At 32.2% G+C, this 14,685-nt stretch overlaps 1 protein-coding gene across 1 annotated transcript in view; it reads right to left on the bottom strand.

The window, feature by feature from the left end:
- LOC133175392 (uncharacterized) overlaps nucleotides 1-2,257 on the bottom strand; it is a 28,954-nt gene extending 26,697 nt beyond the window's left edge. The window contains exon 1 of the mRNA XM_061310496.1: nucleotides 2,108-2,257. Coding sequence (XP_061166480.1) covers nucleotides 2,108-2,251 — 144 coding nt within the window. The 5' untranslated portion in view covers nucleotides 2,252-2,257. The remainder of the gene's footprint in view (nucleotides 1-2,107) is intronic.
- Between the last annotated feature and the right edge of the window lie 12,428 nt (nucleotides 2,258-14,685).

Raw genomic sequence — 14,685 nt, 5'->3', positions numbered from 1 at the left:
CAGGAATTTTGTATAAATTTCAAACTATTCTGAAATTGAAATTATTTGTTTTCTGGGTCATTCAGTAACACCGTGCGTTCTAGCGTAGCTGAGGTGGATTGAAAATGAATTTCAAAACTAGAATTTCAATCCAATGTTTTCTCGGACGTCCGTGCCGAATTGTACCCGCCCGTTTCAATGTCTCTCATTAAATGTTTTGATTGTAACGGATGGAAATAGCTGCATATTTCCAATTTACCAGTAATACCGTTCACGGTAACTCAGTCGGTAGAGCGCTCGCTCCGTGATCGGGAGGTCGTGAGTTCGAATCTCGGCCGCGACAGACCTAAGTCGATTAAAAATAGGTAGCAACTGTTCCTTCGCCATGCGCTCGGCACTTTGAAGTGAAAGTTGCGGGTCCTTCGGATGAGACCTTAAAAACCGAGGCCCCGTGTCACGGCAGGCGTTGGCACGATAAAGATCCCTAACTGCTCAATGGCCCTAAGTGCCGAGTAAAGGTCAAAATTTGAAGCCCTTCACCGGTATATGGTGACGTCTCTATATGAGTGAAAAATTCTCGAATGGGACGTAAAACAACAATCAATCAATCAATCAATCAATGCAATTTACCAGTTAATGTTCCGCGGTCTTATCTTATTATGGGGGTAGATTCATTGGGTGCTACAGAGAATGAACTTCTCTTTTCTTTTGTTCAAACATTTATTAAACATTCTGGTAGATTTCCTTCTAAGCATTAATTAATATATCAGTACATGTATATGTTCAAAGTTAAATGTATCTAGTACATATATATATATATATATATATATATATATATATATATATATATATATATATATATATATATATATATATATATATATATATACACTGTATATATATATATATATATATATATATATATATATATATATATATATATATATATATATATATGCAAAATGCATCGATTTGTAAATTTTTGCAAATATTGCATACTTTAAAAGCTTAATTTTTAAATGTGACAATTTCAATTTTATTGTAATTTACGTGTAGGGAGAGGGCTTAATAAGTTTTCAGAACTTGTGTCCAATCCCTTTGTAATTATAAATATCAATAAAATATGTTCAAATCAAAACAAAAATATATAATAAATAAATAATAAAGAAAGAATTTTGCGAGCTTTATTATTTTTTATTCATTTATTAAATTAATGTATCTATTTACTAATTTTCGTCTTCTTTAGTATGGGTTGATCTGACACCCTTACAAAACTACCGGTATACGGCTTTATCGAATTTATCTGAATTAAGGATACTCACTTATTTAATAAACTACATGTAGCTTGAATTATTTACATCTGCACAGCAGATGCAAGTTTCTATGATCAAGACTGCAAGTTATGATTTCAAGTCTCTCGGCCTATGTTAATTGTAGAGATATCAAGTACGCGTCTCAGTACCAGTGTACCAATTCAATAGATTTAATGGTCATAAGCTGATATTAAAGTTGAAGGACCTTCAGATCAACACACTAACTGTGCATCGACTTCATATAGAAAAATGGGGACACTTGTACAATTTGTTATAAACATTGTATCTACATATCGGATTACGCTTCGTTAGTAAATTATAATTAAGAATTTTTTAAAGATGAGAAGTGCCTTTTTTTGTTTTGTTTTTTTAAATTATTGAACTCCAGACACTTCAGTAGACTATTCAACAATGACAAAGTGCTTATCTGGAATATTTCAAGTTCATTTTGATACATGTACATGTATTGGTTAATATTAATATTGATTTGATATTGAATATGAATTACTTTCGTCAGTATAGATTACAAAAACTTATAGCATAGTCCCAAAAAACGTGCGAGAATCAAATACACATGTACACTACATGTGCTTATATAGTGAATCTCTGATACTAACATTATTTCACTACCAGGCTACCATACATGCATGTATAACCTGACTATATTGTCGTTACGAAATTTTTTACGCAGCCTCCAATATTCAGTGATATTAGGCAATTATGAAATATCTTATTGTTATATTTGCTCATTATATTTCTATCCATTTATGATGTGTGAAGTAAAAAAAACGAAAATACTGAAATTTGAAACGTACCTCCTCAAAAAATTGTTTGATAAGGTGATCGGGAAGTTGCCCAGGTTTTTTGTCTTTCGGTTGAGGTGGCATGGCCTCGATGTTGAAACATTCGGGATGTTTCTCACTTGTCATCCCTGGAAATTCAAATTCTGCAGACTCCATGTCTGATAAATATTTGTGTTTCAATGGAGGTACGAACGCCGACACACACAAACACAGCTGGGGTTACAAAAGGGCAGATAACTCTTATCTTTGTTTATGCAGGTCAAGGTAAGGCAACAAATACAGGTAATAATACAATTTGATTAGTTTCAATACGAAAATCATGGTATCTCCTTTTTTTAAAAAATGCATTTTTATGTATATATGTAAGAACATAGTATATTACTTTCTGTTCAAGAAATACATTTTTTTTAAAAAATTCATAGTAATAGAGAAAAGTTCCGTTGATTTTATTGGTTCTTTTTTTTTTAACAAAATAACAAATTTTTATAAAATCAACGTTTCATTTAAAGCACCTGTCTAGCACCTGTTGATCAATGTTTACAAATTACTGTTATATTTTTGTTGCAATATATGTAATTTATACGCCAATAAAGATACTACTTCTACATATACATTATAAAAGTACTGAACATTTTTAAACATGATTAAATTAGATCTGATCAATAATGAAATAAACATTAAGAAGATAGTAGATCCCTAATAATTATATCATAAGATATAAGCAACTGTACTTTAACATGTTGGATTCACAGATGTTAAAAGTATGAATTTGAAGTGTTTTTATAACGAATGTATATTTAATAAATGATATTTACTGTGAGAACTATTTTTTGGCATCGTCGAATTTTTTTAATAAACTATCTTGACTTCAAAATTCCGATCGTTCTTCTAAGATCAAATATTATTATTTATTTTTTTTTCAAGATGTATATACCCAGCATTTTTTCGTAAAATGAATCGGAAATTAATAGAGGAATATATGAGTATTATTATTATTTTTAAAAATATTTTAATATGTTTCATTCTATTTGGAAAAGAAAAGGGGAAAAAATCGTCGATATATAATCAGATTTACAAGTGCAATTAGACTTCTGACTTTCGTTTCAGATTTGGTCTGTGAATTTTCCCACCAAATATTATTTCCCCTCGGCCTGATCTGTAGGAATATTACATGTATTAAATTCTCGCCCAGTAAATTCAATCCCTGTCAGAAATATTTTGCAGGGAATGTTCAAATCCCGAAGGACATTATGTTATTTTTATACAACATGTACAAGGAGTTAAATTGACTTAATTTTTAATTTACCCAACAATATTTTTCCCTATGCGATATTTTTATGAGTTTATTTTTCATGACTGGTGATATTTACCTGTAATAACCAACACTTTTTGAACTATGTGGGCGATGGTCTACCTTAAGATGTTCGTCATTTTTACGTATTACCTAAAGTGATTGGCGGGAACCAATTTGCCGCCTGGGAGGTGGTAAATTTAACCGACACAGCGTTAGTCATTTTCCCTCACGTTTTTCACGTTTTGGCTTGATTCTACTCCAATTAATATAATTTAAGTAGACTTGCTCAAGTCTCTATGTTTTAAATTTAACTATGAGGGAGAGCAGAGGACAACAAGACAAAAATGAACAAAGAATTATTTAATAAAAGAAAAAAAAAACCAAAAAACAGAGAGACTTGAGCAAGTCTATAATTTAAGTACCGTCTCTAGATCTGTTGATAAATATGCTGAAAGATTTTTATTTTCATCTTTATGTCCTAAGATTCATATTCATATGATATTCATACAGAAGGAATGGTTAGGGGATCTTGGAATGAGCGTAACTTTATAAAATGTTCCATGCACTTATAAGTTCTGTTAGTGTTAGTACATGTTAGTGTTCATGGTACACTGAATTTACATTTTCTATTGATATTTATATCATTCCACTACCTTTAAAAATTATTGATTAAGATTTAATTAGTCAATGTAAGGCTACTTTGAAACCATTTTCAAACCTGTTATGTAATCTTTATTTACGGATCTTACCATTCACTTTTGTCAAATATGTTAGGTTTTAAACATGCCGTTAAATAAAGTCAAAATCATTCAACCATTCTTCCGGATTTTCACTCAAATACCATCTCCTCTCTTTTTTAGCAACCCACTTTATCCCTTCTTTTCTTATTTTTAAAAGCCTCTCTAACACACTGCAGTCTGTCTTAAACCTTCTCTCAATTGCAACCCAACTTATTCACTTTCGGTTCAAAGCAATTTCCTCAAAACATCATCTGATTGTATTCAACCCTCATGATGTTTGTTCGAATTTGCAGTATATATGAGATTCTCTCAGATTTGGGAATTCGTATACAGGATTTACCCCAACAAACTTTATTTTCGTACTTTGAAGTTTCAGAAATTAAAAGCAAGCAATTTTTTTTTATAAGTCACCTGCCTTATGTTTTTTTTTTTTTTGTCTTTTTTTTTTTTTTTTTTTTTTTTTAAGACAAATAACTACATTTAAGTAGTTGGCAGTTACTGATAATATTAAAATTTATATTATTTCATTGAATATTTTCAAATTGACCGAATCTATCATATAATGCCAATGCCATTGAGGAACAAAGCTCTGAAAAAGGCTCATTCAGATTTAACCACTATAAAGGCAGGGAAAAACGATGATAGGAAGAAAAGACTTGAGGAATAAAATTTTATTAAAAAAAAAAATTATAATGTTAACATTCTTAACCATTTTTTTTTACCATCGAATATAAGCTTAAAGGGTTATTAGCGATGAAAACAGGAAATATACGAGATTAGAAGGATGACAATCATTATAATGTGTCCTTGGAATTCATAAAACAAGTTTTTTGCCGTATCCTCAATTGTGTTATCTTAAAACTAATTAGGATGAAATAAAGGTATGCCACGTATTCATTTTCAACCTCTTTTGTTCAATTTGACCGTTTGACACCAGAGAATAATGGTTGTTTTGTCACAACAGATAATGTGACAAATATGTTATATTTATAAAAGTTTAACAAATTAGTTATACCTGTGAAGATTATTCTGGATTACATAATCATTATCATCCATTTGATGTAAACCTACTCTATGAGCAAGAGGCTGAATTGTTTACACGCGCTTCCTAGCACATCATTAGGACTTCGGAGAAGGAAAATTAATATACAAAACAAAGACATTGTTTGAAACACATCTATATCATTATGTTAGGTATTCCTGACAGTGTTTTGAATTACGTCATGTGTAAAACCGTAGGATGTTTGTTAATAGTATAACATTGTACTGCATTTCCCTAATGACGTCCATTAAAAGTACATTAGACTGAAATGTTTTAATTAATTAATGCTGAAATACTGCCGACTTAGCGTAAATCTTCAATCAATCAATCAATTATTTATTTTGAACAAGATCCAAAAGCCATAAAACGAACACTTCTCATACATGTACTTTATATTACTGCTTATTGTATTGTACTTAATTTGTTCAATATATATTATTGTATACTATAAATGAGTGGAACTGTGGGACTAAGGAACACTTGACCAGGGGTTTCACCCCCCAATTTAGGCTCACTGAGAGTCTTAAATTTTGTGATATATGTTATTATATGTTATTTTTGTAAACTGATGGGCTGTATTGCCCAAAGTTATATCCTGAATAAACAAATTATTATACAGATTGCTTATGACCTGAGGGTAAGTTTTAACCTTGACAAAAGGTCATTTAGGCAACTCGAAGACCACAGGCAGAAAAAAATATTGATATCCGGTCCATTTATTTCTAATAGATAAGTTTTTACATTGAAAGCTCATACGTGGCCTTAGAAACGCTTCTGACCTGAGACTGTGTCATGATCTTGACCCAAATTTGTACAAGTTCAAAGTTACATACATACAATGTATATGTACTTACAAAAGATGTATGTTTCTTAAGGTAGTCCGATCCCCAGGTTCTGAAAATCAGCTTTTCAGTAATTGAAAATGCTCACAAAAATGTCTTGGATTTCGCAGAACAACGTGTATTTACCCCAGGTATTTCTTCAAAATTCATCAGTAAAGTTAATCAAATTATAAAGGGAAAATTATCAAATCTCAAATATATTTTTACCAAAAATTTTTTAGTAAATGCGAATAAAAGCACCAGCTATGGATTTTCTGATTGAAAACTGATCAACAAATATATTTTTGGATTAAGAATTATTGGTATCCAGGCATTTGGAGAAAATTAAATGTTTTGCACACTTATACAGTATTTTAGTTCTATTTATTTCAATTGTTATAAAATACATAGTGTAAAACGTGTGTATTATCATTGCAAGACATCCCAGATCACTTCTAATTTCATATCATGCTCATAGGCATTGGGAACTAATGCTAGATTAGAGGAAATTTGATTTCTCTAAAAATGAATTTATTTTTGTACTTTTGTGGGGTATAATGTCAACTTTCATAATATTATTTCTAAGACTTCAAAGAACCTTAAATCATATTGAGATGCATAAAATGAAAATTGTTGCAAGAAAATATTTCAATTTCAAGCTTCATTTTGAGACTTTTTAAATTAAATAATAGATTCAAGACTTATCGTTCCTATCTGAGGTTCGGGTATCCTTAAGCTTGTCCAGATCTTGTATATATAATAACAGAGAAACATTGGAAGCTCGTACTTGGCACAATGATTGCCTAATTATTGCCTTAAGTCGGTGCTTGAACTTGATCCAAGTAATTTCTATTGGGCGAGTTCTAGGTCACTGGCAAAAAAGAGCAATATTATTATTAATATGTTTTCGGTGCATAACATTTTATTGGCTTTTGTTTATGACCTTAGAATGTGTCATATCTTTACTCTATGTCATTAATCCAAGTTAATATCACTACCATAAAAGGTATAAAATTTACATGTTCATAAGTCTGTAAGAGAGAGACTTTGCATGCATAATTTTTTTTTAAATTGTAGCGGGGGATGGGGTGGCGGTGGGGGATGCTTCATTTTCTGACCTAACTATATACATGCAGAAAATAAGTAAACATTAATACGGGATCTAAACATGGCACCATTGCATAAAGTTATATTCAAAGTTTAACAATTATTATACATGTGTATTTAAGGAGGCTTGATCCTGCTATCAAAACAATGAGAATTTTTTATCATGTATATTTTAAGAATCTACACACATAGCCTAATTAAAAATCAAAACAGAAAATGGGAGTCAATGCGCTATTTTGTATGACCTTTTTGCACTGTAATTACTTCTAACACAAAAATCAATTTTTTCAAAGTTTTTCCTCCGATATTTCTGTATTCAAATTAATTATAGAAAAAAGTACAGTCATTATTCATCTGGAATAGACACATTATTTGTGACGACAAAAAAGTTTCAAATTACTTGACATTTCGGCACTTAAAATTGTCATCTTTCTGGCATTACAAATTTAACAAGCAATACAACCATTTGAAAGTAATGATATTTTACTGAATTTAAGAAGAATGGTTAAAAGTACCATATATACATGTATTTAGAAAATAAAATTAAAAGTAGGGGTCTGCGATGTTAAATTTTAGATATATTTCTAAAATAGTGTTAATTTTAAGCTTAAATTGGGGCTATTTTCTTTCTGGATTTTCACAATATACATGTATATATATATTTCAATTTTTCTTTAGAATACCTCGACGTCCTTAACACATAGGAAACAAGGAGTAGAATTTACATGTTACAGGAATTTGTTTTGGGGGCATGAAAATAAATAAATAAACAATAATGTAAATGTCCTGGTTCAGGGGCAATAATCTATAGATGAGCTCACTTTTGATCCCTCGCTTTACCCAATACATTTTTCTACCAAAAGTAAAACTAAAATTAAAAAAAAAGTGAACAAGTTAAAAGTTTTGTGGCCCCGGAGTAAAGAACATTTTCAAACATTTTGCCATGGATTTAGGGTTATAAAATTGGAGGGAGACATTGAGAGGATAGAAAAGTATTATAGACCAATGCTACAAATGGATTGATTTCTTAACATTCTTTGTGCCGCGGGCAATCAAGCAATCAAAGTTCCAGTGGCAGAAAAAATTATTTATTTCAAACACGGGAATAATTTACCATCACCTACAAGAACTTTAACAGTTTAACAATGTAACATTTAAGCCTTGAAGAGCTTTTTGACCGACTGTAAAAAGTTTTAACCTCAGGAGCATAACAAAGAGTTTATTTTATACAAAGAGATGCAGTATACAACAGATTACATGTCACATTGTCAAAGAAATTCAGCAAAGATACAAGGAACTTTACAGATAAACTTTCGATTCTGGAATACATGTAGTCAGTGCATGATATCGCCAATTGCCGAAGAGGACTACTTATTATGGCTCTTATTTCTGCCAAAAACGACTGTGACATAGAACCTCTGCATGTTTATATGTTCCCATCCAATTCCATTCATTCTGTTTGTTCAAATGACCAATACAGATTTCTTTTAGGCACGAATTATTGATACATGTATTAACAGCCGGGGGAGGAGGGGGTATTAGCTGGGATCATAATTTTTTCGCATGTTTCTCGTGTCAGATTATTTTTCACTATTAAAGTAATGCAATCAGAGGGATTAATTATAATTAATTACAATCAGAGGGTAGGCAAAATATCTTGGTTGAAATTATGGCCGTAGGAACCGGGGGGGGGGGGCATGGGGGGGCCGGTTTTTTTTTTTTTGGCTTGTCAAGGAATTTTTGGTAATTGATACCCCCAACTGAAAATGTAAAATGTATGTCTCTGCCCCCTCAAAGTGAAATTGCTTCTTACGGGCCTGGAAATTGGGGCAAGTATCCCTCCCCCCGGACAAATACCCCTAATATCTTGATTTTCTCCCAACGTAACTTACACATGTAAAATAGTTGTAATATATTACTTTATTTTCAAACAGCTATGCGAGGCATTTCTAATGAATTAGATATGTCAAGTAACGTTTCCCTTTGCTTAAAGGTTCCTCACCTCTCCGTTGTCATTTTGAACAAGATGTGTTTGTAAAACACTGATGCCCCCGTATGGCAACTGATAACAAAGGTAAAACTTTCTCAAATGCAAATCAAATATGTTGGTACTGAAATAAAGGTCTTGTCTCGAGGGATACATCTGTGAAATATGAAAACCCTAGAAGCAACCATTGAATAGATATAGAAAAGGTTAAAGTTTTTCAAAAGTAGGCCAAACATCAAGGTCAAGTTCAAATGATCAAAATTAATGGTGCTCAAGGACAGGCCTTCTCACAAGAAATACACAGGTAAAATGTGAAAGCCCTAGCACCAACCATTCAAAAGTCATATCCAAGGTTAAAGTCTTTCAAAAGTAGGTCAAATTCCAAAGTCAAAGGGTCAAAGTTGTTGGTATCCAAAGTAAGGTCTTGTCACAAGGATTACATATGTAAAGTATGAAAGCCCTAGCACCAATTATTCAAAAGTTTTGGCCAAGGTCAAAGTTTTCCAAAAGTAGGTCAAACTCAACGGTCAATGGGTCAAAGTTGGTAAAACAAAAGTGTTGTCACAACAATTACATATGTGAAGGATGAAAGCACTAGCACCAACTATTCAAAAGTTATGGCCAAGGTTTAAGTATTGCAAAAGTAGGTCAAACTCCAAGGTCAAGGTTAAAGGGTAAAATATGTTGGTATCCAAAGGAAGATCTTGTCACAAGGATTATATATGTGAAGTATGAAAGCCCTAGCACCAACCGCTCAAAAGTTATCGCCAAGGTTAAAGTTTTGCAAAAGTAGGTCAAACTCTAAGGTCTAAGGGTCAAAGTTGTTGGTATCTAATGGAAGGCGTTGTCACAAGTATTACATATGTGAAGTATGAAAGCCCTAGCACTAACCATTCAAAAGCTATGGCCAAGGTTAAGTTTTTTAATGTAGGTCAAACTCCAAGGTCAAGGTCAAAGTGTCAAAGTTTTTTTTTTGTATTGAAAGGAAGGTCTTGTCACAAGGATTACACATGTGAAGTATGAAAGCCCTAGCACCAATTGTTCAAAAGTTATGGCCAAGGTTAGCGTTTTTACAAAAGTAGGTCAAACTCCTATGTCAAGGTCAAAGGGTCAAAGTTTGTATTGAAAGGAAGGTCTTGTCGCAAGGATTACACATGTGCAGTATAAAAGCCCTAGCACCAATTGTTCAAAAGTTATGGCCAAGGTTAACGCGTTTTCAAGAGTAGGTCAAACTCCTATGTCAAGTTCAAAGGGTCAAAGTTTTTTTTTGTATTGAAAGGAAGGTCTTGTCACAAGGATTACACATGTGAAATATGAAAACACTAAAACTAACTATTCAAAAGTTATGGCCAAGGTTAAAGTTTTTCAAAAGTAGGTCAAACTCCTAGGTCAAGGTCAAAGTGGTTGGTATTCAAAGAAAGGTCTTGTCTCAAGGTGTACTCATGTGAAGTTTGAAAGCCCTAGCACCAATCATTCAAAAGTTATGGCCAAGGTTAAAGTTTGAAAAAAAAATTGCAAAAGTGGGTCAAACTCCAAGGTCAATAGGTCAAATTTTATGGTATCCAAAGAAAGGTCTTGTCACAAGGAATACACATGTGAAATATTAAATCCATAGCTCCAACCAATCAAAAGTTATGGGCAAGGTTAAAGTTTTTGCGGACAAACAGACAGACAGACAGACGGACGGACAGGGCAAAAACTAAATGCCCCCGAATCTTCGATTACGGGGGCATAAAAATCATAATATACTTATATACCGTAGTAACCTTGTCCGTTATTTATCTACTCTGCTTTTTAATTGTAGGATCGCACATTAAGTGTTGCCGATAGCCAAAATGTTTGGCATGATCGTGTTTTGTTATAAGCATTGTATCTTCATGTCAGATTATGCTTAGTTAGTAAAGTATATACAGGTTAAAGTTTTGTGGCCCCGGAGTAAAGAACAATTTAAAACATTTTGCCATGGATTTAGGGTTATAAAATTGGAGGGATAGAAAAGTAATATAGACCAATTCTACAAATGGATTGATTTCTTAGTGCTAGAATCAGAGAGTGCGATAACTTGGTCATGAAAAAGCCATTGAATGCAATAGTGTCTTGGAGTTTTGGTAGAACTAACAATTTACAGTTGACAATTTTCGATAAAGCAATTATAACACTTTCAAAATCACTCATTCGCTCAACACTAACTAAGGGTTTATATGGTCAAGAAATTCGGAACCTAATGAGGAAATATTCGTTTCAAGGCTGATGAGAGAAGACAAGTTCGTATATAGTTTTGCAATAAAATATTTTTATTACTTGACATTAAGTCAACGTGAAATTAATTGAACATCCATGTACATATAACAGGTTAACTATGCATTTTACAATATGATCTGCGATTTCCTAAACTCTGAATGATTGACGTTATTATTTTTGGAAAAAATGTAACATTATACCGAATATACAAGCACAGTGTATAACACTGAAAACTGGTCTATAGTTATTATTCCCTCGCAACAGAGTTGAAGATGATATAGTAACACAATTGCGTGTTTGTGGGTGGGTTAGTTTGTCGTGTGCGAAACGGAAGTGGCAAAATTTGCACGATCGAATGTTGCCTTGATATAATAATTATGTATATTTTCAATTTATTCATCTATTGTCTGATCTTCTCATATTCCAATCACACAAATAAAACTGAACGAGGGGATACTAGAATCCAACATACAGTATTTTGCTTTTCCAATTGTAAATTATAACCGAGTTGTGTGCAATCGGGTTTTAGTTAAGGACCCTCTATACACCACTGCAAAAAGTTTTTTGGATACTAAGAAAATTAAACTGTATAAATGTGTAAATATTGAGCTTATCTATTGAATTTTCAATATATGGTACGCGGCATTTACTCCCAAGAAAACGTTCAAAGACAACAGAGTATCAATGAACAGAAATCACTGTTGTTTACTTCAGTAGAGGAAATACATGCAAATAAACATCTTCGCTAGCCAAGGGTTTCTGATACGCTACTCTCCTCATAAGCCCTTGACATACGGTGTTAAAAAAAGTTGGGATTTTTTTCTCAAGTTGTGATTGGAGTTGATCGACATCGTTCGACGAATCAGATATAATTGTTTTTTGTAAATGACGATATTTGCGTTCGGGATATATCTTGACTCTTTAATATCGGGAATGAAAAACGCAAGTAAACAACGATCCGTAAGATAACATGCCATTCTATGAATAGCAATATGGTGTCATCCAATATCTTAAGCTACGTGCAAAATATGTGATTAAGAATCTATACTGAAAATGTAGATTTGCATTTTAACATGTTAACAAATTAACATAACTCAATACCTTCTAGTTATTTATTCTTTAAAAACATTATGTTTTTAAATACGCTTTTTATTTCTGTCGATGACGCAATCAGTGCGAACCTGGTAAGAATCGTGATCACGTGACGAAAACAATCCCGTCTTTTGTCAACACCATATGCCAAGGGTTTATGAGGAGAGTAGCGTATCAGAAACCTTTGGCTAGCGAAGATGGCAAGTAAAGTGTTCAGTTAATTCATAATTGCCTTTTAAAATGTTCAGAATACTTGAATTGATCACAAATTGAATAAGTCACTGAAGATATCAATTTATTTGAATTCATATCTAAGGACAGTTCTCTCTGACTGCATGCAGAAAAATACCACAGAATCAGAACTCTTCAGTCTGCAATGTACATGTAGAGAGGGGTCTTCTCTATTCTCCCAAAAGAACACGCAAATATATTTGCCGACTAGCCCAAGAAGCATATCAGGGAGCCGGAAGTTTATTATTGTACATTCGACAACTATAATACACATTATATAACAATACAAATGTATACATATAAATAACACAAAAAATGCTTATAACTGATGTGAAACTTGATTGGCCAGGGTGAAAACCAGAGATAAAAAACTTAAGGTTTTTGGAAAAAAAACCCTCTGCAAACCTTTGCCCTATAATATACAATAGACTCTAAAATTAATCCTAAACAAGTACCTAACATATAATTAAAATTATATTTTAATAAAGTTTGATGTGTCTTCTTTCGAAGACGGGCTAGAACTAATTTCTCCTGCTATTCGAACACTTCTCATAGATTCATACCACGTGACTTTAAACTCCAATTTCATTGGATAACTTATTTCCGAATCTATAAGTCAATTATTTTCCGCTAATCTCCGTACCGCGGAAAATATTAATTCTTAACATCATATTTAGCTGCGTAGCTTGAATTACCTACGTACAGTGAAGTCGTAATTACAGGTTTACTTATCCACGATTGTCGGTATTTTTTAAGCATAAAAACATTTAATTCTTAACTGCGCTTGTCGTATGTATTTTATGCAATATTGTTTAAGTTGAAGCACAGAAAAATCAATAAATACACTGATCAAGAATTGATTTTTCTGTCTGTAATCAGCATTACAGAATTTTGAAAATCAAAATTTATATAATTTAACATTTTTGTTCACTGCAGCAAGACAAAAGTTGTAGTTAAACATTAAAATAGCTACAAAGTATGGCACTTGCATTCAGTTATATCTCAGAAATGTTTCATAAGGATCACTGCTCAAATAAATTTACACTAATTAATAAATCAAACTGTAGCAGCGGTCCACATACCTCATGACATGAGACATCAAAACTCAACATGCTCAATATTCAAAACGTAGTTTTTATTTACTTATTTACTTTTAGTATTCGCCAAGGAAAATATAAAAAGTAAAATTGTGTTTCCCTTGCAAAAAAATAAATAAATAAAAATAAAATAAAATTATCACCTCGCAACGAAGTTGGAGATAATATAGTAAAGCTTGTGTTTGTGTGTTTTAGGGTGTGTGTGTGAGTGTGTGTGTTTTTGGGGAAGGGGGAGGGGGTGCGTAACAAAAGTTTAGCAAGTTAAAAATTCCTATCAGGATTAATATGCTCTTTTGATACAGGATGCTCCGCTTTGCGGTGCCCTTGTTGTCATTACCCTATCAATTTTGATTGTTGAGCATAATGATTTTATACTTCAAGATGTAAAATCCGATTTTCTTACTACTCTTCATCGGTGTAGTCTATGTCTGCACGAATGCTAAAATAATTATTATTTACTTGTTTTTGTATAATACGATTATTTAGCAACATGTACTCTACTCCAGAAAATCAATGATCACCTCATCCTTATAGTCCTCAAGCAGCAACTATTGGAGTTGCAAAATCTTTTTTCGACATAAATTGGTTGGCAGACCAAAAATAATGTAGATTTTTGCAATGTATTAACAAACAGCATCGTTGAAGAATGGTTTTACTTACGGATTCTGTTTGCTATCTGTATTCTACATTTCAAAGATTAATTGATATCACAATATTTCTCTCTTAGAATTTTCTATGACAATCATTTTAGGTATGTTTCTTTCCATAGACAACACATTTATCAACTGGAATTCAATTCGGCAAAGCTTTTTTTTTTATTTCATATTTCACCTTTTAGTTTGGAATATGGTGACCATTCCCTTCTCATCAGATACATTGGACTAGTTAATTATGTAATTCTGTATATGTAACATGTATAGACATTAACCCCTTGAAGT

Source organism: Saccostrea echinata, unplaced genomic scaffold (genome assembly GCF_033153115.1).
Source record: "Saccostrea echinata isolate AGI-Se365-2 ecotype Australia unplaced genomic scaffold, CSIRO_AGI_Sech_v1 ptg000062l, whole genome shotgun sequence".
Classification (NCBI taxonomy): Eukaryota; Metazoa; Mollusca; class Bivalvia; order Ostreida; family Ostreidae; genus Saccostrea; species Saccostrea echinata.
Note: the sequence above shows the minus strand (reverse complement) of the source record. Positions and strands in the feature narration are given on the sequence as shown.